The sequence below is a fragment of the Nerophis lumbriciformis genome, linkage group LG29, assembly GCF_033978685.3.
Source record: "Nerophis lumbriciformis linkage group LG29, RoL_Nlum_v2.1, whole genome shotgun sequence".
Classification (NCBI taxonomy): Eukaryota; Metazoa; Chordata; class Actinopteri; order Syngnathiformes; family Syngnathidae; genus Nerophis; species Nerophis lumbriciformis.
The window spans coordinates 20,120,422-20,143,082 of record NC_084576.2 but is presented as its reverse complement, the minus strand read 5'-3'; the positions used below and the strand labels follow the sequence as shown (position 1 = coordinate 20,143,082).

At 37.5% G+C, this 22,661-nt stretch overlaps 1 protein-coding gene and 1 long non-coding RNA gene across 2 annotated transcripts; one reads left to right on the top strand and one right to left on the bottom strand.

Annotated features, from left to right (window-relative positions):
* Nucleotides 1-5,292: 5,292 nt before the first annotated feature.
* Nucleotides 5,293-7,108, bottom strand: LOC133572109 (uncharacterized). The gene is made up of 3 exons (XR_009810490.1): nt 6,932-7,108; nt 6,726-6,864; nt 5,293-5,698 (listed from the first exon to the last, which is right to left on the bottom strand). It is a non-coding gene; the product is annotated as an uncharacterized lncRNA (long non-coding RNA).
* LOC133572106 (nucleobindin-2-like) lies at nt 6,433-22,392 on the top strand. The gene is made up of 13 exons (XM_061924816.2): nt 6,433-6,529; nt 6,742-6,885; nt 6,952-7,059; nt 7,144-7,276; nt 14,327-14,430; nt 14,503-14,688; nt 15,625-15,715; nt 15,843-15,901; nt 15,990-16,082; nt 17,893-17,982; nt 20,444-20,614; nt 20,687-20,741; nt 21,845-22,392. The coding sequence occupies exons 2-13, from the start codon at nt 6,742-6,744 to the stop codon at nt 21,919-21,921; spliced, it is 1,311 nt and encodes a 436-aa protein (XP_061780800.1). The 5' UTR covers nt 6,433-6,529; the 3' UTR covers nt 21,922-22,392.
* The last annotated feature ends 269 nt before the right edge of the window (nt 22,393-22,661 follow it).

The window sequence follows — 22,661 nt, the reverse complement described above, 5'->3', positions numbered from 1 at the left end:
CTGTCGGACAAAGCGCGAAACGAAGGCATGACGTTGACAGTGACGTCATTGAGACCACTTCCGCATTCCGGTCGCACAGCGACAATAACAACAGATTATTGAAATACAAGGAATTAGAATACTGGGACAACATCTTGAACTTGATTAAGAAAGGAGATCATCTTATTGAACTCATAATGTAAATCATAAATTACTTAACTATTTATTTATGAGAACTTTATTGTGTGAATGTTCCAAAGCATTCACACTTATAGTTTTCTACACCAAAATGCATCTATTTATTATTGTGTGAATGCTCCAAAGCATTCACACATATGTTTTTCTACACCAAAATTAATCTATTTATTGTGTGAATGCTCCAAAGCATTTACACATATGGTTTTCTATGCCGATATTCATCCATTTATTATTATGTGAATTCTCCAAAGCATTCACACATATGATTTTCTACACCAAAATTCATCTATTTATTGTGTGAATGCTCCAAAGCATTTACACATATGGTTTTCTATGCCGATATTCATCCATTTATTATTATGTGAATTCTCCAAAGCATTCACACATATGATTTTCTACACCAAAATTCATCTATTTATTGTGTGAATGCTCCAAAGCATTTACACATATGGTTTTCTACACCAAAATGCATCTATTTATTATTGTGTGAATGCTCCAAAGCATTCACACATATGGTTTTCTACAGCAAAATTCATCTATTTATTGTGTGAATGCTCCAAAGCATTCACACATATGTTTTTCTATACCAAAATTAATCTATTTATTGTGTGAATGCTCCAAAGCATTTACACATATGGTTTTCTATGCCGATATTAATCTATTTATTATTGTGTGAATGCTCCAAAGCATTCACACATATGGTATTCTACAACAAAATTAATCTATTTATTGTGTGAATGCTTTGGAGCATTCACCCATTTGGTTTTCTACACCAAAATGCATCTATTTATTGTGTGAATGCTCCAAAGCATTTACACATATGGTTTTCTATGCCGATATTCATCTATTTATTATTGTGTGAATGCTCCAAAGCATTCCCACATATGGTATTCTACAACAAAATGCATATATTTATTGTGTGAATGCTTTGGAGCATTCACACATATGGTTTTCTACACCAAAACTCATCTATTTATTATTGTGTGAATGCTCCAAAGCATTTACACATATGTTTTTCTACACCAAAATTAATCTATGTATTGTGTGAATGCTCCAAAGCATTCTCACATATGTTTTTCTACACCAAAATGCATCTATTTATTATTATGTGAATGCTCCAAAGCATTCACACATATGTTTTTCTACACCAAAATTAATCTATTTATTGTGTGAATACTCCAAAGCATTCACACGTATGGTTTTCTACACCAAAATGCATCTATTTATTATTGTGTGAATGCTCCAAAGCATTCACACATATGTTTTTTTACACCAAAATTAATCTATTTATTGTGTGAATGCTCCAAAGCATTCACAGTTATGATTTTCTACACCAAAACGCATCTATTTATTATTGTGTGAATGCTCCAAAGCATTCACACATATGGTTTTCTACACCAAAATGCATCTATTTATTATTGTGTGAATGCTCAAAAGCATTTACACATATGGTTTTCTGTGCCGAAATTAATATATTAATTATTGTGTGAATGCTCCAAAGCATTCACACATATGGTATTCTACAACAAAATTCATCTATTTATTTGTGAATGCTTTGGAGCATTCACACATATGGTATTCTACAACAAAATGCATCTATTTATTTGTGAATGCTTTAGAGCATTCACACATATGGTTTTCTACACCAAAATGCATCTATTTATTGTGTGAATGCTCCAAAGCATTCATACAATACATAGATGCATTTTGTTGTAGAAAACCATATGTGTGAATGCTTTTTTGGGTTTCTACACCAAAACTCATCTATTTATTGTGTGAATGTTCCAAAGCATACGCTAAAATTAATCTATTTTTTCAACTTATTAATTTTATTATTATTATTCCTCTTTTCCAGATTTTGGCGCGTTCTACCTTCCACATTTTTCATCCGATTCAAACTGTTCCAACTTCAAACTGTTCAGCCTATTCGGGAATCGCAGGCTTTCCCTTGGCGAATTCCAAAAATTCACAGATATCCCAGAATTCCGGGTTTTCCGGGACATTTTTCCCACTCAAAATGAATTGGCCCTATTTCAAACTTTCACCATTTCCAAATTTCTCAATCTATTCCAACCATTCCACTGTCAACACATTCCACCATTCTGGAAATTCAAACTATAGTTTTTCCAACAAAAAAATTCCAGGATTTTCCAGAATTCCTGCTTTTCCAAAGCCCTATTTCCACCGTTTTTTCTGGCGACTACTCTTACCACATTTTTCAACCCACTTCAACCGTTCCACCGTCAAAACATTCCTCTTAAACAGGACAAAAAAAATAATTGTTTTTTGAACTGGAAAAATTCCCAGTTTTCCCGAAATTCCAGGAATTCCGTAATGCCATTTCAACATTCAACATGTTACTACTTCAACATTTCTCGACCGATTTGAAAATTTTCAACACCAACCATTTCAACTCATTCAGACCATTCAAGTTTTTAACCATTTTCCAAAAAATTCCCGCCATTTTCAGAAATTCCCTTTTTTTTAAAAAATTCCCATTGAAATCAATGGGACATTTTTCCAAGTTCCACAATTCCCTAATTTTTCATCTGATTCAAACTGTTCCAACTTCAAAATATTCAGCCTGTTCCGGAATTGTGTGCTCTACTTCAACAATTCTAAAAAAATTCCCGGATTTCCCCTAATTTCTTTTTTGTTTTGCATTTTCCACATTCAAAATGAATTGGCCATTTTTCAAACTTCCATAACTCCCACATTCTTTAACCCATTCAAACCATTCCACCTTCAACACATTCAACTCATCCTGGACATTCAAACTACCATTTTTCCACATTCAACAAATTTCCAGGAATTCACGTTTTTTTGGTAACCTATTTCCACCCTTAAGTTCGACTACTCCTTTCACATTTTTCAACCCATTTCAACCATTCCACCGTCAAAACACTCATCATATTGAGGACAAAAACCAAGTTGGTTAAGGAAATTTCTCAATTAAAAAGTGTTACTAATTCAACATTTCTTGACTGATTTAGACAATTCCAACACCAACCAATTCAGCTCATTCAGGACATCTATGCTCCTAATATTTTTTTTTTAAACCGCTTTTCCCAAAATTCCCAAATTTCCAGGAAGTTCCCATTGAGATTAATGGGACATTTTTCCAAGTTGCACAATTCCCACATTTTTCAACCTATTCACACCATTCTAACATCAATACATTTCACTCATCCTGGACATTAAAACTAACACTTTCCCAAGTTCCAAAGCAAATTCTGGTTTCCCTGGAAATTTTAACTCTTCAACATTCAAACCATTCCAACATTCAAACTATTTCAGCGTTTAAACAATTTCAACATTTAAACCATTTCTACATTCATTCTATATTCCATTAGCATTTCAGTTCAGCGTCTGCTTTTTAAACTATTCAAACTATTCCAACATTCAAACTATTCTTACATTCATACTACATTCTTTCAGCATTTCAGTTCAACTTCAGCATTGGAGCATTCACACGCAATTCCTTCAGGAGTTGCCTCTTCTAGTTTATTGTTTTATTTGTATTTGATCATTATTTACTTGCTCATTTGTATGTTTATTCACTGATTTATGTATTTAGTCATTGCTGTGTTACAGAATTTGCGTAATAACAAATGTGTTAGTAATTGGTGATACGAAAATAAGCTCTGCTTCTTCCTACACCTTTTCAGACATGTTTTAATGAGATACTGTAATTATGTATTGTACTATATTGTAATTGCATACATGTTTGGAACAAACTAACACCATAAACAATATTTACCCAGCAAAAGAGTTTTGGACAACAAACGTGTACATTTTGTTGTAATGATATAGAACTCACCGACTATTAACTTTTGTCAGATAAAAATAGTTGAGTCATCCCTGAACAATGTAAATCTTCTTTTAAAACCTGTCTTTACGTGACTGTCAACACATTTCTGCTGTAATTATATTTTATTTGCCACTTCTCCCAAACAACAAATAAGAACTTATCACACGGTATTGTGTCTTGCAATGTCCGGAAATGTTAATAAAATAAAAATAAACTCTCCCAAAAGATTTTAAAGACGACTTTCAATCCTATTTGAAATCCATAAACATCTTGACAATTTTGTCAATTACACAAGTTTGTGTGTGTCAATTATAAAAGCTTTTGTGGACACAAAATGTATGTCACTGAAATTTTTGTATTTGTTTTGTGTTATTCGATATCATTTTAGACGTTTGAAAAAATCAGTTTGTTTTGGAATTCAGTGAGTAAAAATACAGTGTAAATAAAAGAGCTGCAGAAAAACTCTGTAAAAAAAATCGTTGTGTAAAAATTCAGAGTAAAAAAATTCAGTGTAAAGAAATTCAGTGCACAAAAACTGCAATGTACAAAAAAATCAGTGTATAAAAATTCAAGGTAAAGTGTAAATAATGTGTTGTATAAAATATCAATGTATAAAAATTCAGTGTAAAAAATCAGTGCAGCTAAACTCAGTGTAGAACAATTCAGTGTAAAAAAGTATTGGTGAATAAAATTTCAGTGTAAAAAAAAAATTGGTGTGTAAGAACTCAGTGTACAAAAATTCAGTGTAAAAAAATTCAGTGCAGAAATTTTTGGTGTAAAAAATTCTGTGTATGAAAATTGAGAGTGTAACAATTTAGTGTAAAAAAATAATTGTATAAAAATTCACTGTAAAAAAATGAATGCAGAAATATTTTTTGCTTCAAAACTCAAGACCCACTTATGGTGAATTTAAGACTGAAGCACTTCATTGGCTGGTTCTGAGACAGGATCGGTTGCTTCATTCTTAATTGATCAGAAGTGAGTCTTGAGTTTGGAAGCAAAAAATATTTCTGCACTGATATTTTTTCACACTGAATTTTTATACAAAAATGGGCCCTAGTGTGTGGATGTGAGTGTGAATGTTGTCTGTCTATCTGTGTTGGCCCTGCGAAGAGGTGGCGACTTGTCCAGGGTGTACCCTGCCTTCCGCCCGATTGTAGCTGAGATAGGCTCCAGCGCCCCCCGCGACCCCAAAAAAGGGAATAAGCGGTAGAGAATGGATGGATGGATGGATGAATTCAAAAACACTATATTTTAACACACACCATTTTTAAACACACACACATTTTGGTCACAACTTTTTATTCAATGAAAGTGTAAAAATTGGCGGGGCTCTCCCTTAGAGATAGGGTGAGAAGCTCTGCCATCCGGGGGGAGCTCAAAGTAAAGCCACTGCTCCTCCACATCGAGAGGAGCCAGATGAGGTGGTTCGGGCATCTGGTCAGGATGCCACCCGAACGCCTCCCTAGGGAGGTGTTTAGGGCACGTCCGACCGGTAGGAGGCTGCGGGGAAGACCCAGGACACGTTGGGAAGACTATGTCTCCCGGCTGGCCTGGGAACGCCTCGGAGTCCCACAGGAAGAGCTGGACAAAGTGGCTGGGGAGAGGGAAGTCTGGGCTTCCCTGCTTAGGCTGCTGCCCCCGCGACCCGACCTCGGATAAGCGGAAGAAGATGGATGGATGGATGGATGGATGGAGTGTAAAAATTCACTAAATTCAAACACAAAAAAATCAGTTACCTAAATTCAGTGTAAAAAAAAAAGTTCATAATAAAGACACACATTTAACTAGTCAATCTCTTTGATAAAAAAGCTTGTTGTTTATAATTGGATTTTTCATTTGTTTGTTTTTGTTGTGTACACATCTATTGTTCCCATATCTTTATGGTGATTTTTTTGCAAATTTTAATGCAGTGTTTCTTTATAAATAAAATAAATATTAACAGTATAAGATAAGAAAGCCTTGGTTATGGATAGTTATTGTTAATTATTTGATTTAATTTAGACGACCCCGACTTAAATTGCTGTTAATATATTTATTTGCTTTTTCTGCATTGTTTGACGTTGACCAGTGACGTCATTGGCGTGACTTCCGCTTGTCTACCGTAATAGAAGCTACCCAGACTAATCGGCGTATTTGTACGTATAAAGTGACACCAAAGTTGAAGCATAATGTATACTAGACCAAATAATTGCATCTTGGTTTACAAATGAACAAGACACGTATGTAAACATGTTTAAAGTGGATTAACGGTCATTAAGTGACTCCGCCTACCGGTGGTTGACCGAGCGCCACGTACTGGCTGGCTTTGAGCGGCGAGCGGGTCGCCTGATTGACAGGGACAACGGTCCAATCAGCTCTCACCGCGACCGCGACCCCGAGACCCCGTCCAATGGTGTTAGCCGGTGGGCGTGGCGTCGCCATGGTGACAGCGGCCAGCATGTCCGAAGCTGCTCGCGGCTCGTATTGGAGGCGGCAGGTGACAGCAGTAAACAAACAGCTAGCAAGAAGCTCTCTAAACAGTCCAAAGTGAAGCTCCAAGTAAGTCTCGCCTCACAAAATGAACATTCTTTTACAGCACCTGTGTTTTGACGTCACAAATGTGACGTTTAATTATGCCGTGAAGCTTTTGTTGCTTTTAATCTGTTTTAGCGAACCAACATATGGGACAGGTGCTAGTTGTGGCAAGTTAGCACGTCTGCAAGCACAGGATCATGTCAACAGTTGTTGTTTTTACCTGTTCATTCAACTAGATGGTGATGCTGGGCGGTAAAGCGCTGGCCCACTGTGCCCTGGTTCTGCTCAGTCTGTGGCTGTGCATCCACTCAGTGCCCATCAGTGTGGACAAGAGCAAAGAGAAGCCCCAACAGGAAGACCTGAAAGCCCCAGAAAGTGCTGTGAGTCACACAGGTGCGGCGTCCAGGCGAGTTAAAAAATACTAACGCTTTTCGTCCACGTCTCAGGACACCGGACTGCATTATGACCGCTACCTCAGGGAAGTCATCGAGTACCTGGAGAAAGACCCTCACTTCAGGGAAAAGTTAAAGAACACCAACATGGACGACATCAGGGTCAGTCTGCGATTTTACCCAAATGGAAAAAAAACAAACATCTGTTGACTCACACGCTGTACTGAACTGTGTCCACCCCCGCAGCAAGGCAAACTGTCCAAAGAGCTGGACTTTGTCCACCACAGCCTGCGCACCAAGCTGGACGAGCTGAAGAGGGAGGAGATGACCAGGCTGAGGATGCTCATCAAAGCCAAACACGACATGGCGGCAGGAGACGGTAATTAAGCAGTGGCGTGCCAGCAAGGCCTTCTCTGCTGGCCTAACATAACCAGAAATCATGATCATAATTAAAGATAAAAGTCATTTTTTTATTTACTTTCCCTAAATATCTAAAAGTATTCATATTCTCTTCATGTCATATTATGCTCCTTCCAGCGTTGTTGTTTTTAGGTTAGAGTTTGTATCCAATCAGAATTCAGCTAGCTTATGTTGCCATGCTGTACCAAATCTGCCCGAAACCTTCCGTATCAACAATGCTGGCGTCCGTGCACTCGAAGTCAGTGGTTCTTAACCTTGTTGGAGGTACCGAACCCCACCAGGCTCCTATGCGCATTCACCGAACCCTTCTTTAGTGAAAAATAAAATGTTTTTTTTTCAAATTCAAGACAAAGTTATATGTTTTTGGTAACACTTTAGTATGGGGAACATATTCTAAGTAACAAAGACGTAGTTTAGAGTTATTTGATGAAGGTTAGGGTTAGGGTTAGAGCAGTGGTTCTCAAATGGGGGTACGCGTACCCCTGGGGGTACTTGAAGGTATGCCAAGGGGTACGTGAGATTTTTTTTTAAATATTCTAAAAATAGCAACAATTAAAAAATCCTTTATAAAAAAAAATTATTGAATAATACTTCAACAAAATATGAATGTAAGTTCATAAACTGAACATCAAATCAAGTAGGCTATTCCATTCATTATGCAACAATGCAATATTCAGTGTTGACAGCTAGGTTTTTGGGAACATGTTCCATAAATATTGATGTTAAAGATTTCTTTTTTTTAGAAGAAATGTTTAGAGTTAAGTTCATCAATTCCAGATGGATCTCTATTACAATCCCCAAAGAGGGCGCTTTAAGTTGATGATTACTTCTATGTGTAGAAATCTTTATTTATATTTGAATCACTTGTTTATTTTTCAACAAGTTTTTAGTTATTTTTATATCTTTTTTTCCAAATAGTTCAAAAAAAGACCACAACAAATTAGCAATATTTTGCACTGTTATACAATTTAATAAATCAGAAACTGATGACATAGTGCTGTATTTTACTTATTTATCTCCTTTTTTCAACCAAAAATGCTTTGCTCTGATTAGGGGATACTTGAATAAAAAAAATGTTCACAGGGGGTACATCACTGAAAAAAGGTTGAGAACCACTGGGTTAGAGGGTTAGGGCCAGGGTTAGAGGGTTAGGGTTATAATAAGGCCTTGCCGAATAAGGCATTAATAAGTACTTAATAATGACTAGTTAAGAGCCAATATGTTACTAATTTGCATGTTAATAAGCAACTAATTAATAGTGAATATGTTCCCCATACTAAAGTGTTAGCATGTTTTTTTTTTTACTGGTGCACAAAATGAACCGTGCATGAACATCACCTTGTTCAAAGAACAAAACCAACACTGTGCATAAACTCACAACAAATTACACACCTGCAAATCAGTCTGACTTCTGCTGTTGCCGTATCCGTAATACGCCGCTAGGGAGAAGTTTTTATTTACACGATGAATCATGTGTGTCTTGACCTCCGCCGAACCCCTGAGCCCGACTCACCGAACCCCAAGGGTTCGATCGAACCCAGGTTAAGAACCACTGCTCTAAGTGAACGGGAACATACAGTTGACAGACAGTTGCGATAGCCAACCAGATCACAAGTTGTTGTCAGTAAGGCCTTCTCGCTGGCCTAAGGCGGATATATATTGTGACGTAGGTAACATAAGAACTCCATTACCCAGCATGCCACAGTAGTGAAGCGCATGCGCAGTAGCTGCGTTCAGCCATGCCGGCAGCGGGATGTTTTTGATGAGCACCTTGTGGAGTAAACTTTAAGAACTCAGCCAACACGCCTCGTCTGCATCTTTTATGATTAGACAAGACAACACATATATTTGCAAGGCCATTTTCAAGAAGGATATTTAAAGAGAAACTACATCTTGTGAGACCATGTCGGCCAACCCCGGAAGTTCCAATGGGTTCTACAGATTGTGAGTTCAGATATTTTATTTCTTTATTTTTTCACGTTTAATATGTCTTTTTGCCATTTTAATTTTGACAGTACCAAATAAGATATGTTTTAATTGCTGATGCAGGTTTATTGATTTTTAAACGCGCCATAAAATAACCCTTTATGTACACTGTTGGTGGTGATCCAATGCCCAGTAGTGCGTAAATGTGTTTTTGTTTAGTATTTCTCCAGCAATGGTCATGTGGCGACATAAATTATGTTTTTTTGAGAGGATAATCATTGAAGTCTGACATCACTGAAGGCCTAGGTGGGAAACGCACGGCCCGCCACTGTAATTATGGAGTGATTGTTGCACAAGGCAAAATGTGGTAATGAGACGCGCGCAGTGTTGAAACAACGGACGTTGTTTGGAAATGAAATACAGGAACGTCAATGTCAACTTTTAAAAAAAGAACGTTAAGAAGAGAAAAGAAAGTAACAGAGGCAGGAGTCAACATGTGTGTAGCATTTTTAAAGGAAAACATTCACATGCAACTGTCAGTTTTGGCTTAAGTCAGTATTATCTTCTGTTATGTCGCACCCCCCACACTCACACGCGGCGATAAATAGTATAATTTGTCTATTAAATTGTTATAAGAACACCTCTGCATAACATTGTATCCTTATTCGCAGGCAGGAAAACACACCGGCCTTTCCTCGTCTCCCACTGTAGTCACAGTGAAGCCTTCGCCATACTGTAGTACGGCAACAAAAAAAAAGCATGTTCCTCGAGGTCACACGCCCGCCCAGTGGGGCCAGCTCCACTACTGGCTTAAGTCAACATGGAGAGACAAAGCTAGAGACGTTCCCACAAGGACAAACACTACTTAAAGGGGAACTGCACTTTTTTGTCATTTTGCCTATCGTTCACAATCATTATAAGAGACAAGAAGACAAAAGTTTTTTGTTTTTTTGCAGGCGAACATGTACAAATTGGCTCGTTCGAGGTGGCTAGCAATGCAGTGAATAAGAGCAATCAATTCTACCTCTAAAATACTTTAAAAGTGCATTTAAAAACAGTCAACAATACTTGAATTTACATTCCATAACCTGCATAATAACTTAACTGTAGCGACATTGTTTTTGTAAGAGCGAACACTGAGGAACTTTTTCTTTAGCGTACTAACACATCGGCATGTTTCGGTGTTAGCCGTAAAAGCAAACTACGGAAAGTGATAAGCTAGCTTCAACGTCAGTACGAAAGGCGTTTGAGTTTGTAATGCACAACACAATGCGATAGGACACCAATTTGTACTAAATGAAAAACATGCACAATCATATTGCAGTATCTGCAAAGTATTATTTCATGTTTTGTTTGTACACAGCTCGCCAGACAGCATATGTACTGTAGTTGTAATAACACGCATGACGTGCTGCGTGTATCATGATCGATATTTAAAGTGTGACTCACTCAATGGACAGTTGTGCATTTGGTCGGAGACGTTCCTGTTGATTTTCGGTAAGCAATCCATTTATGTCGAAATAGCTCGTGTCCAAGTTCCACATAGCGTCAAAGTCACTTTCACCTCACTCTCTCGGCTTCTGTCTGCTCTGACATCTCACCCTTATTTCGTGCTGGTTTCTAGAAGCAGCAATTCCTCCTCAGTATATTCAGCTTCAAAAAGATAAAGTTGTCAATCCTCATTTGTCCAAAAATAATCGTCTTCGTTGTCTGTTATTGATTCTGGCATGATAAGAACACACACGGCTTTGTTTTCAGAAGTAGGAACACACATTTGTTGCCAGAAGTCTGATGTGTGTTGCTATGGAAACAGAAACTGATTAAAATGACCAAAATACAGTAAATATTGTACATATTACATATTGTTATGAACATGTCTGTTACTACATTATATATATATATACTTGCAGAGTGTATATAAAACGTTGGAGGGTTTTGAAGTTGTCTTAGAGGGCTTTGAAGGCTACAAAAGGTGACTCATTAGCCGCATCTTCCAAGCGATTTTTATCATCTTTAAAATAATTTTTTTTTAAAAGACATGCGTTATTGTCTCTGATTGTGAATGATAGGCAAAATTAAAAAAAAAAGTGCACTTCCCCTTTAAGTTTTGACATACAGCGTAATATACACATAATATACATAGGTTATACAGAAAAAGTTGAATAATTTATTAAAATATACTCAATAAATTAAATAATTTGTTTGTGAATAAGTCAAATTTAATAACTAATAATTATAAAAACAATCAAGCATATTCAAGAAATTTTGGCCCTAAATTAAAGATGCCCTAATATACAAAATCTATTTTTCTTACCTATTTGTACACACCGTTGTGTATTTGGGATCTGAAAATGTAATTGCGTAGATATTTATAAAATAATCTTGCCTTCCTTTTATACTTCCGCCAAATGAGCCATTTGGATTTTGCAAAACCTGTGACGTTTTTTTGCACTGACGACACCACTGGATTATTCATATATGATATAAATTCACCCAGGTGCTTTGCGGGAGTCCGCCATCGTTGAGACGGTCAAAAAGTGGCTTGAAAACAGTCCGCAAAAAAAACATAATCTATGCAAAATTTTGACCAAAGAACCAACGTTACATGTTATGTAGACCACAGGGAAGTGTTATAAATGTAGAAAAATTAAACATGATAGGACTCCTTAAAATGAAATACAGGAACGTGAATATCAAGTTAAAAAAAAAAAAAAAACTTAAGAGGAGAAAAGAAAGTAACGGAGGAAGGAGTCTGAGTTATTTATTTTTATTTTTTAAGAAAAAAACAAACAAATACAGCTGTGTCAGTTTTGGCTTGAGTCAACATGGGAAGATAAAGCTAGAAAGTTCCCACAGCGACAAACACTACTAAAGTTTGGATATACATTATAATATACAAATATAATATATATACGTTATACAAAAAAGTTAAATCATTTACTTTAAAAATTTAATAATTATTTTGTTAATTGTAAATACTTTTTTTAAGCATAGTCAAAATTTTGCCTAAATCAAGTGTTAAATTAACTCCTATGTATGTCTTATAATGTATGTATTGCAGTACTCTATTTGGCTTATTTTCTATTATGTTGTTGTGGTGATTGATAAGGATATTCACCAAGCAGGACGTCTGTTTCCGGGCTATGGGTGAACGATACCAACAACACGGCGGCTATTCTCGGCGTTATCTTCACCGCAACAATCAAGTTGACCAACTTTTCGCAGAACATCGTACATTTCCATGCACTCCATCTTCAACTCCTGCCTCCTCAATAGCACATCTCCACGTTTGTGAGCCTTTGACGCGAGCGAAGGCTGGAGACGTAGCAGTGTGTTATTTAATGCTAGTAAGAATGCTATCAGCAGCTGTCCAAGCAACGTTAAGGGGGGATGATCTCTGTTGATGCACTTCATCTTCGGTATCATCAGTTTCATCTGTAAATGTTTGAGCGATGTGGAATGACAAAACGGCACACGCAATGCCAACAACACGGCTAATGGTCGTAGCTGCGACAATCAAGTGAACCAACTTTTTGCAGAACAACTCGCGCCCGTGGTTTCAGCCCAGTTCTAATTTAAAGGAAGTACCCAGGAAGTGACAAAGTATTTCCAGGTAGTTGCTGGGTTGTAGTGGCCTGGTGAGGCTTAAAGGATCATCCAGGCTCCCAGTGAGTACAGTAGTCTGTCATCATCGGCGGTCACTTGAAAGAGTATGACGATCCTCCTGGTAGGGGTGTGTCCCTTTATGGAGGATGCCTGTGCGTGACTTAGTTTAGCGTGGGGAGACTGGTGCACAGACAGTCACCACACGATCCTTGACAGAAATCGGGTCAGGGTCCAGTGGCATGGAGTCCAAGATGACTGGGGATCCTTTTCTGCTGCAGCCTTTTTCCGCCATCACAGCCATTGTGGTAGTATCTTAAATCTACCGTCTTCCACCTGCTCCGCCGTTGAGGTCTTCACCGTATCCCTGGCTAGGGGGCAGTCAGGTACTAGGCCTTTGCCAAGGGCCACTTGGGGTAACAGTAGTAAAGGGGTTAACCTCCTAGTGCCCCAAGACCCCATAGAGGAGCCTCCACTGCCGGATGCACTTTAAAGTCATGCCCAGGACACAGTCTACAGTAGAACACACCCAGGGCTACTATTTTGGGTGAAACGAGTGCAAAGGTGACCATATGGGTCTTATTTCATGTTTAGAGGGCTGTAATTATGTTTAAAAAAAAAACATATTTAGAAGGTTACGTTTTTTTTAATGCTCTATCTATAAGTAACTATTTATTAATAACAATCTTACCTCCAGAAATGTGTTTTAATGACCAATTAGCCGCGATAAACAAGAGGCGACTGTAAATAACAGAGTTGTCAAAGCTAACACGCTAACGCATGTGATCAATTACAAAAATAAAGCGCTTCAAAATAAAGCCACACCGGACATAAGCAAAAAAAATGACGTGAATTTAAGTAAAATATTTGAAAAATGTTCGGGCATGACATTCTGACAATTTAATTGCAATATTGTTTTGTTTTTTTAAGTGTATTTAAATTATGGAAGCAAGTAATTTATTGTGGTTAATCAAAATTCTAAAGTTTGATTGTGATTATGAAAATAAATAGTTTGACAACATTTAAGATAACATAAGATTGATGTATTTATTCAAAAGAAGAATACATTTATTTGTCTGTATATTTATAGCAGTGGGGGACCGATGTCCCTGAAGTCCGGATACATGCATAGAATAATACAGGTCCAATATACAAACAAATTACAATTTAATTAATAATTAATAAATACATGATAAAATATATTGTTGCGTTTGGACCAGTTGGACAATGGGCATGTGTTTGGGCTGGAGGGACAAGACTGCGAGAGTGGGAGGGAGAGAGACTTGATAGAGGAGAGGGTTTTTCCATTGGAGGGGGGCAGACCATCTTAGCTGCGCGATTGAATGTTCTATGCTGGACTGGTCTCATTTATATTTACAAAATTTTGCAAATATATTACAAAATACCTATTCTGTCTCTGGTGGTTCTTTTACTCAGCTCTGACAATATATATACTTTATTAAATAAGTTGTTCTTACAGGCTGGAAAGTGGACCACCAGGCTCTGCTGAAACAGTTTGAGCACCTCAACCACGACAACCCGCACTCGTTTGAGAGCGAGGACCTGGGCCGCCTCATCCAATCGGTACTGTCCGCCATCGTCAGAGTGTACCAGGCCGCGCATCAGAGCGTTTAGTGACACGCTGCTTCCCCGCAGGCCACACAGGACCTGGAGAACTATGACAAGGAACGCCACGACGAGTTCAAGCGCTACGAGATGTTGAAGGAGCACGAGAGGAGGGAGAAGCTGAAGAGCATGACGGAGGAGGAGCGGAAGAAGGAAGAGCAGCACCACCAGGACATGAAGAAGAAACACGCCGACCACGACAAAATCAACCATCCTGTAAGTCACTAAGTTAACACACTTAACCCTTAAGGATCCCCCAAATGTGGTGAACCTTAAAAGGTCCTAGGGACCCGAAAGGGTTTCAGCCATAAAAGTCTTATACATCATTCTTTTTTTACCTTCGATGTTTAAATATCTAAATCAACTTCAGATCTGTCTGTCAATAAAGTTTTTTGAACATTGACCGTTTTTAATAAAAATCTTGTGGACCCTCAAGGATCCCACTCATAAAAGTGTTAAAAGTAAGTCATATATCGATATTTTCTTATACTTTGAACACTTGAATTCCTTGATCAACTTCAGATCTATTTTTATTTTATTTTATTAAATTAAAGTGTTAAATATATATATATATATATATATATATATATATATATATATATATATATATATATATATATATATATATATATATATATATTTAACAATGGTACAGTCAGTCTTCGCTACATAGTGCGTCAAATGTTTTTTTTTTTCATGTTTTAATTTTTTTTAAAGCCTTCTCTACCATTTTTTGGTCCTAAAGTAAGCATTTTCAAGCACAAAAATGACTAAATAAGCTAAAAATATAAATATTGCCGTAGTATTGGCCACTATAGGAGGCCAACCAATCAGAGATCGCTGTTTTGTACCGTGGCCACTGATTGGCTCATGCTCCGGCAGCACTACTGTATGGGATTAAAGGAGTGTAAAGGTGTTTTTGTCTAGAGGGTTCTCTCTCATAGTGTTAAAAAAAACTTTTTTTAGAAGGTCGTAAACATGTTTTTTTTGCCTTAGCTATTAAAATGTCTGATTTATGAACAAGGGATTCCTACTTCAGAGAAATGTATTCATCGTGGTCATGTCTGTAACTGATAAACAGCAACAAACTAGGGATTACTGTCCATAAAACCTCATGTTTGACGTCAATTAAAGGTGTGTGTGTGCGTGTAGGGAAGTGAGGACCAGCTAAAGGAGGTGTGGCAGGAGTCTGACGGTTTGGATCCGGACGACTTTGACCCAAAGACCTTCTTCAAAATCCACGGTATCCTCAGAAGCCATACTTTTCAGACTAGTTTGTAGATCATGTGATCACCGTCTTTACGCACAAACATGATATTGATGTTCTTGGAGGAACATGTGTTCATATGTCCATGGCTGTCACTGCACAGACAGCAATGGTGACGGTTTCTTTGACGAGAACGAGCTGGAGGCCCTCTTTGCTAAAGAGGTGATTGTCTTTAGCGTTTGTGTTCTACTTTATTGGCTTATTAAGTGTCATCTTCCGATGTGTGTTTGTGTCTGTCTGTGTGCTGAAGCTGGATAAGGTCTACAACCCCAAGAATGAAGAAGACGACATGGTCGAGATGGAGGAGGAGAGACTGCGGATGAGAGAGCATGTGATGAACGAGGTATTATTGATAGCTACATTTTTATGATCATATTTCTCATTATTGTTACTAGAATTTGAAATCCCGTTAGGAAAACCGGGAATTTTAGAAAATATTGATCCTACCACAATTGCCCTAGATGATATGAATGGGTTGGTGTTAGAATTCTGGAATCGGTTGAAACATGTTGACGTACAGTAGTAACAGTTTGAATTTTAATTGGTATTTTGGAATTTCGGGAAAACTGGGAATTTGTACGGGAAAAAAAAGATAACTTTTGTTGTCCCCACGAAGAGGAATGTTTTGAAGGTGGAATGGTCAAAAACGGCTGAAAATAGTGAACTGTGAAAACTTTCCAGAAAGAGGTGAAAATAGGGCTTTGTAAAACCGGGAATTCCTGGAATTTTTGTTTATTTGGAAAATGGTACTTTGATTGTCCAAGGTGAGTGGAGTGTGTGGATGCTGGAACGGTTCGAATCGGTTGAGAAATGTGGGATAGGCAGTCGATTGTATATGTCCCATTCATTGTCAATCGGGAGAAAATTACCGGAAATTCTGGGAAAACCAGGAATTTTGGGAAAGGGACAACATCTTTTGCGTTCCACATACGTGAAAAGCAGTGTGGGATAGTGGTTAAAAGGTTGGAATAGAGGAAAAATGGCACAACATTTTGAGAACTTCGGGGATTGTATAACTATGAATCCGTCCATTCATTTAAATGGGAATTCCCTGGAAATTTGGGAGTAACAGGAAAACCGGGAATTTTTGAAAATAATTCCAAGATTGTCAAAGGTGAGTGGAGTGTGTGGATGGTGGAACGGTTCGAATCAGTTGAGAAATGTTGGAATTGTTCATGTTCGAAAAACGGCCCATTCATTTTCAATGGGCCAAATTACCCGAAAAACCGGGAATTCTGGGATATTTAAAACCATTTTTTGGGGGGGCATTCACGATACCCGATCAAGCCGAAGGTTTTGATACTTGCAAGGTCCCGATTGGATGAAAACTGTGGGCTGTGGAGCGCGGCAAAGTTTTTGGGCGGAATAACGATAAATAGATGATTTTTTGGTCCCGACGGGTTTTCGCTGATTTTTTTTTTCCGTGATTGTCGCAAACTCGCAGCAGCTTTTTCAGAATGTTGCGGCAAAAGTTGCGACATTTTGAGGCACATTTAAAAAAAAAATTGAATCAACTTGTGAGTTTATGAATTTGTTTTCGATATTTCAATGGTTCCTCGTAACAATTGGAAAACAGTGTATTGATGTTTTACTCTTTTAGTAGACACTAGATGGTAGTACACACTCAAATCAATGTCAAATTACTATACTGTTTTAATTCATTGTCTTACCGTGGATGAATACATGTTAAATACAAAATGTAAATGTAAACTCGAAGGGAAATGGTTGTGTAATACATTACCCAGAAGGCCTAGCGCTGTAGACAGGAACAGGATGTAGGTCTGAGCTATGCAGGACGACGACAAAGAAAAAGTGCATATATTGTTGCACCTTGTTGTTCCTGCTCTGTCTAGACAAGAAACAAACATAAGTTTTGATTCGACAGTTGACGTGCACGTTTGAGCGCCGCTGAGAGACAAGTTCGATTGGAGAAAATGAAAATCCAAATCTCGGGTTTCCCAGAAATCCACATTTTCTGGTCCAAAAATTTGTATTGGACATCAAAGTTCTTTTTTCCCCCTCTCTTTCAATTTTCAAACCTTTTCAGCAATGAAACAGTCCCAAGTTCTCCAAAGTCTGCAGGGTTTCCTCACTTTTGGCCCCCTGTCCCAATATTTTAGTGTGAGAGCATGACGTGTGGGTCTCTCGCTCAGGTGGACACCAACAAGGACAGACTGGTGTCGCTAAGTGAGTTCCTGGCCGCCACAAATAAAGAAGAGTTCCACCAAAAGGAAGAGTGGGAGGTATGACGCCCGCCTTTTTTAAAATGTATTCTTTACAAGCCAATCAGAGGCTTCTTCTCCTTCCTGATGCCTTCTACTTCACCAGTGTCAAGCTAAAGATTCAGGCGCCAGATCTGGCCCGCCACATCCTTTTATATGGCCGTAAACGCCTTAAAGAAATATGCGTCAATAAAGTATTTTATCTTTTTTTACTAAAAGTATTCGAACAAAATACATGTGCCGCATGCATTTGCACCCAAACGTTATTTAGCAATGCAACAGATATAGTTTCATACATTCAAAAAAAAAAAAGTTTTCCGTAAATAAATACCTAAATATCTGCTTGACTTATGGTTTTAAAGCAAGTTATCCATCACATTAATGTTACACTGTAAAAATTCTAATAGATTTTAAGGTAAAATTCAGGTGACTGAACTGCCAGTTTTTTACCTTAAAATCTGAGCGGACACTTTTTTACTGTAAAAATGGTACAGTTTTTCTGGGAAAAGACAAATGTAGAGTTTTAAGTAAAAAACAAACAAACATTGGTACTGTTTTTACATTTAGTAATATGCTGTAAAAAACAAACAAAAAAAGAACACTTAATTTGATTGTAAAATTCTAGCAATTGAGCTGACAGTTTTTTTTTTACTGTCAAATTTACGGTGATTTTTACAGCATATTACTCTAAATGGAGAAACGGTACCACTGTGTTTTTACGATAAAATTCTGGCAACTGAGCAGCCATTTTTTTTATTGTAAATAAGGGTGAGAAAGTTTTTACATTTACAGTAATGCACCGGGGAAACAACAAACATAATTTTACCGTAAAAAACATTGGTATGGTTTTTACATTTACAGTAATATGCTGTAAAAAAAACAAAAAAAAAAAAACACTGTAAATTTGACTGTAAAATTCTGGCAGCTGAGATGCCACTTTTAGGACTGTAAGATTTACTGTGATTTTTACAGCATATTACTGTAAATGGAAAAACAGTACCACTATTTTTTTTACAATAAAATTCTGGTGACTGAGCTGCCATTTTTTTTACCGGTACTCTAAAAAGGACAGTGATTTTTACAGCATATTACTGTAAATGGAAAAACAGTACCACTGTTTATTTACGATACAATTTTGGCGACTGAGCTGCCAATTTTTTACTGCAAAATCTATGGTGATTTTTTTTACAGAATATTACTCTAAATGGAGAAACAGTATGTACGATAAAATTCTGGCAACTGAGCGGACAATTTTTTTTTACTGTAAAAACTGGTGGAACCGTTTTTCAGGGAAAGAACAAATGTAGAATTTTACCGTAAAAAAAACAACTATTGGTACCGTTTTTACATTTACAGTAATATGCTGGTAAAAAACACCATCAATTTGACTATAAAATTCTGGCGACTGAGCTGCCAGTTTTTTTACCGTAAAATTGAATGTGTTATTTCATAGCACAAAGAAACAGTACCACCTGTTTCAGGATAAAATTCTGGCAACTGAGCAGCCAATTTTCACTGTAAAAAAAGGAAGACCCTTTTTTCATTTACAGTAAAACACCAGGGAAACAACAAACGTATAATTTTACGGTAAAAAAACATTGGTACGGTTTTTACATTTACAGTAACATCCTGTAAAAAAAAACACATTTGACTGTAGAATTATGGCAACTGAGCTGCCAGTATATACCGCAAAATTTACGGTGATTTTTACAGCGTATTAGTGTAAATGGAGAAACATTACCGCTATTTTTTTACGATAAAATTCTGGCGACTGAGCTGCCAATTTTTTACTGTAAAAACTTAAATTTGACTGTGGAATTATGGCAACTAAGCTGCCAGTTTTGACCATAAATCTAACAGTGATTTTTACAGCATATTACTGTAAATGGAGAAACATTACCGCTATTTTTTTTACGATAAAATTCTGGCGACTGAGCTGCCAATTTTTTACTGTAAAAACGGTGGTACCATTTTTCAGGGAAACAAACGTAGAATTTTACCGTAAAAAAACATTGGTACTGTTTTTACATTTGCAGTAATATGCTGTCTTTAAAAAAAATAAAAAATGACTGCAAAATTCTGTTGTCTTAACTGCTATTTTTTGCCGTAAAATATACATGTTCTTTACAGCATATTACTGTAAATGGAGGAAGAGTACCACTGTTTTTTATGATAAAATACTAGCAACTAATAGGCCAGTTTTTTTGTAAAACATGGTGGTACGGTTTTCGGAGAAACAACAAACGTACAATTTTACCTTAAAAAAATATTGCTACTGTTTTTCCATTTACAGTAATATGCTGGAAAAACACTGTATATTTCACTGTAAAATTCTGCTGACTGAGCTGCAGTTTTTTTCCGTAATTGAGGCAATTTTGTAATAATATCATTCCCAGTTAGATACGGCCCTCAGAGGGCAGCCATAACTGCGATGTGGCCCCTCAATGAAAATAACTTTGACAGCCTTGTTCTACTTGGACAGACCTTGGAGCACAACTCCCTGTTCACAGAGGAGGAGCTGACAGCGTACGAGCAGCAGCTGGCCAACGAGGAGAAGATGATCATAGACAAGGCGGCTGACCTGCAGAAGCAGAGGGAGGAGCTCCAAAAGAAGCAGGAAGAACTAAACGCTCAGAAGCACGATCTTCAGCAGGTCCCTAAACACCTCACCGGCATTGAGCTAATGTCCGAAGAGCCTCACTCTGCTGCTGTGCTCTCCTTCCAGGCCGTGGATGATCTGCAGAGGAGGAAAGTCCTGGGCTTAAAGTCCGAGGACACAGGTCAGTAATGATGTCGCTGCCAGAACTTGGCTCCATGAGTGCATTTAGAGTCTTCTTTGGCTTTTTTGACAAGTCGACCTGTAAATGTATTAAAGAGGGAAAATGTAACGATAACCGTAGAACCCAAAAGAGTCTGGCTGCTCATCCAGAACAGATTGGGTTGGACTTGAGTCATCTGAGCTTTTTGGAGGCTGTCCAGCAGAGGGTGCCACAGATATCAAAAATGAGCACATGCTGAAAGTAAGTACATAGTGCGTTATAAAACGAGTAAAACAATACCATCAATCTTCTACCGCTTGTCCCTTTCTGGTTCGCGGGGGTGCTGAAACCTATCTCAGCTGCATTTGGGCGGAAGGCGGGGTACACCCTGGACAAGTCGCCACATCAACGCAGGGCCAACACAGATAGACAACATTCACACACTAGGGCCAATTTAGTGTTGCCAAGCAACCTATCCCCAGGTGCATGTCTTTGGAGGTGGGAGGAAGCCGGAGTACCCGGAGGGAACCCACACAGTCATGGGGTGAACATGCAAACTCCACACAGAAAGATCCTGAGTCCGGGATTGAACTTAGGACCTTCGTATTGTGAGGCACATGCACTAACACCTGTTCCACCGTGCTGCCCAACACATACAAATACAATATTTGTTTTTCAGTTTGTGTTGAAATCTTGTGCTTTCTGAGGTGAAGGTTACTAGGATTGATAACCAATTCATAACAAATCAAGTTGATTCAAAGTCATTGAGACAAAAATAAGCATCAAAACATTGCAACTTTTGCAGTCAGGTTGTGAAAAAAGCTGTCGCGAATTGCAGCACTTTATAGGACACAACAATCACAACAACCAAACAGTGAAGTCTTGGAGGGACAGACTAATCGTAATCCATTACTCACCGCTTTTTCTTCTGTTCTTTTTAAGAGTGAACTGCGTCACTTTATGTTGGAATATTGCTGTGTGAGAAGAACTGTATTACTTTGAGTGATATACTGTATGGTGGCTACAGCTAGGCTCAAATGTCATTTTTTTTGGTGTGTATTTGTGTTATAGCGGAGTCTGTAGTAGCTAAATGTCATTTTTTTTGGTGTGTATTTGTGTTATAGCGGAGTCTGTAGTCGCTGGAGGCGGACCGGCGCTAACCATCCAGCAACAAGACCCACCTGTGCCTGGACAGTCTTAACGGGCCCAGCTGGCAGGGAGTGTGCATGTGTTTGTCTCGACTGCAATGTTTCCTCCTTTTCCTGTATTTCCCTTCTCTTAACACCACTGGTTTAAGACAGGCCGACATGAGCCAATACTGCAGGGGTGTCCAAAGGTATTATTGGCAATATTCTACACACAAAATGAAACATGGTGGAGGAGGATTAGGGCCGCATTGGGGGGAAAAAAAAGGTGACAAAGTTATCAAAATAATCATACTTCATTGGTGTCTTACACTGGAGTGGTTTAAGTGTCTTCAGTAGAAATTAAAATATATATTATATATACATAGGTATACATATTTATGTCTTATATATGTAATAAATATATTTAATATATATCGTGGTTGTAATGTGAGAAAATATGGAAAACTTTAAGGGGGTAAATACTTTAACAAGATTTATATATGTTACATATGATATATATAAAATTGTGTGTGTATATATATATATATATATATATATATATATACACACACACACAATTACACTGTATATATATATATATATATATATATATACATAGTGTAATATATACAAAATACCTGTGTATGTGTGTGTATATATATATATATAATTATATATTTATAAAATATATATGTATATGTAATATATATTATATAATCTCTATATATAGAGATATGTCTCTCTCGTATTTTTCCTTGAATGAGGGAAAGTTTGGACACCCTTTCAGTTTGGAACAAACCTGTTTTCTGTACAC

Excerpts from the sequence above, each read along its gene's own strand:
- LOC133572106 (XM_061924816.2), top strand. The coding sequence starts at position 6,742 with ATGGTGATGCTGGGCGGTAAAGCGCTGGCCCACTGTGCCCTGGTTCTG. Across the intron at positions 7,277-14,326 it reads CGACATGGCGGCAGGAGACG|GCTGGAAAGTGGACCACCAG; the intron begins GTAATTAAGCAG and ends TTGTTCTTACAG. Across the intron at positions 16,083-17,892 it reads GAGAGCATGTGATGAACGAG|GTGGACACCAACAAGGACAG; the intron begins GTATTATTGATA and ends TCTCTCGCTCAG.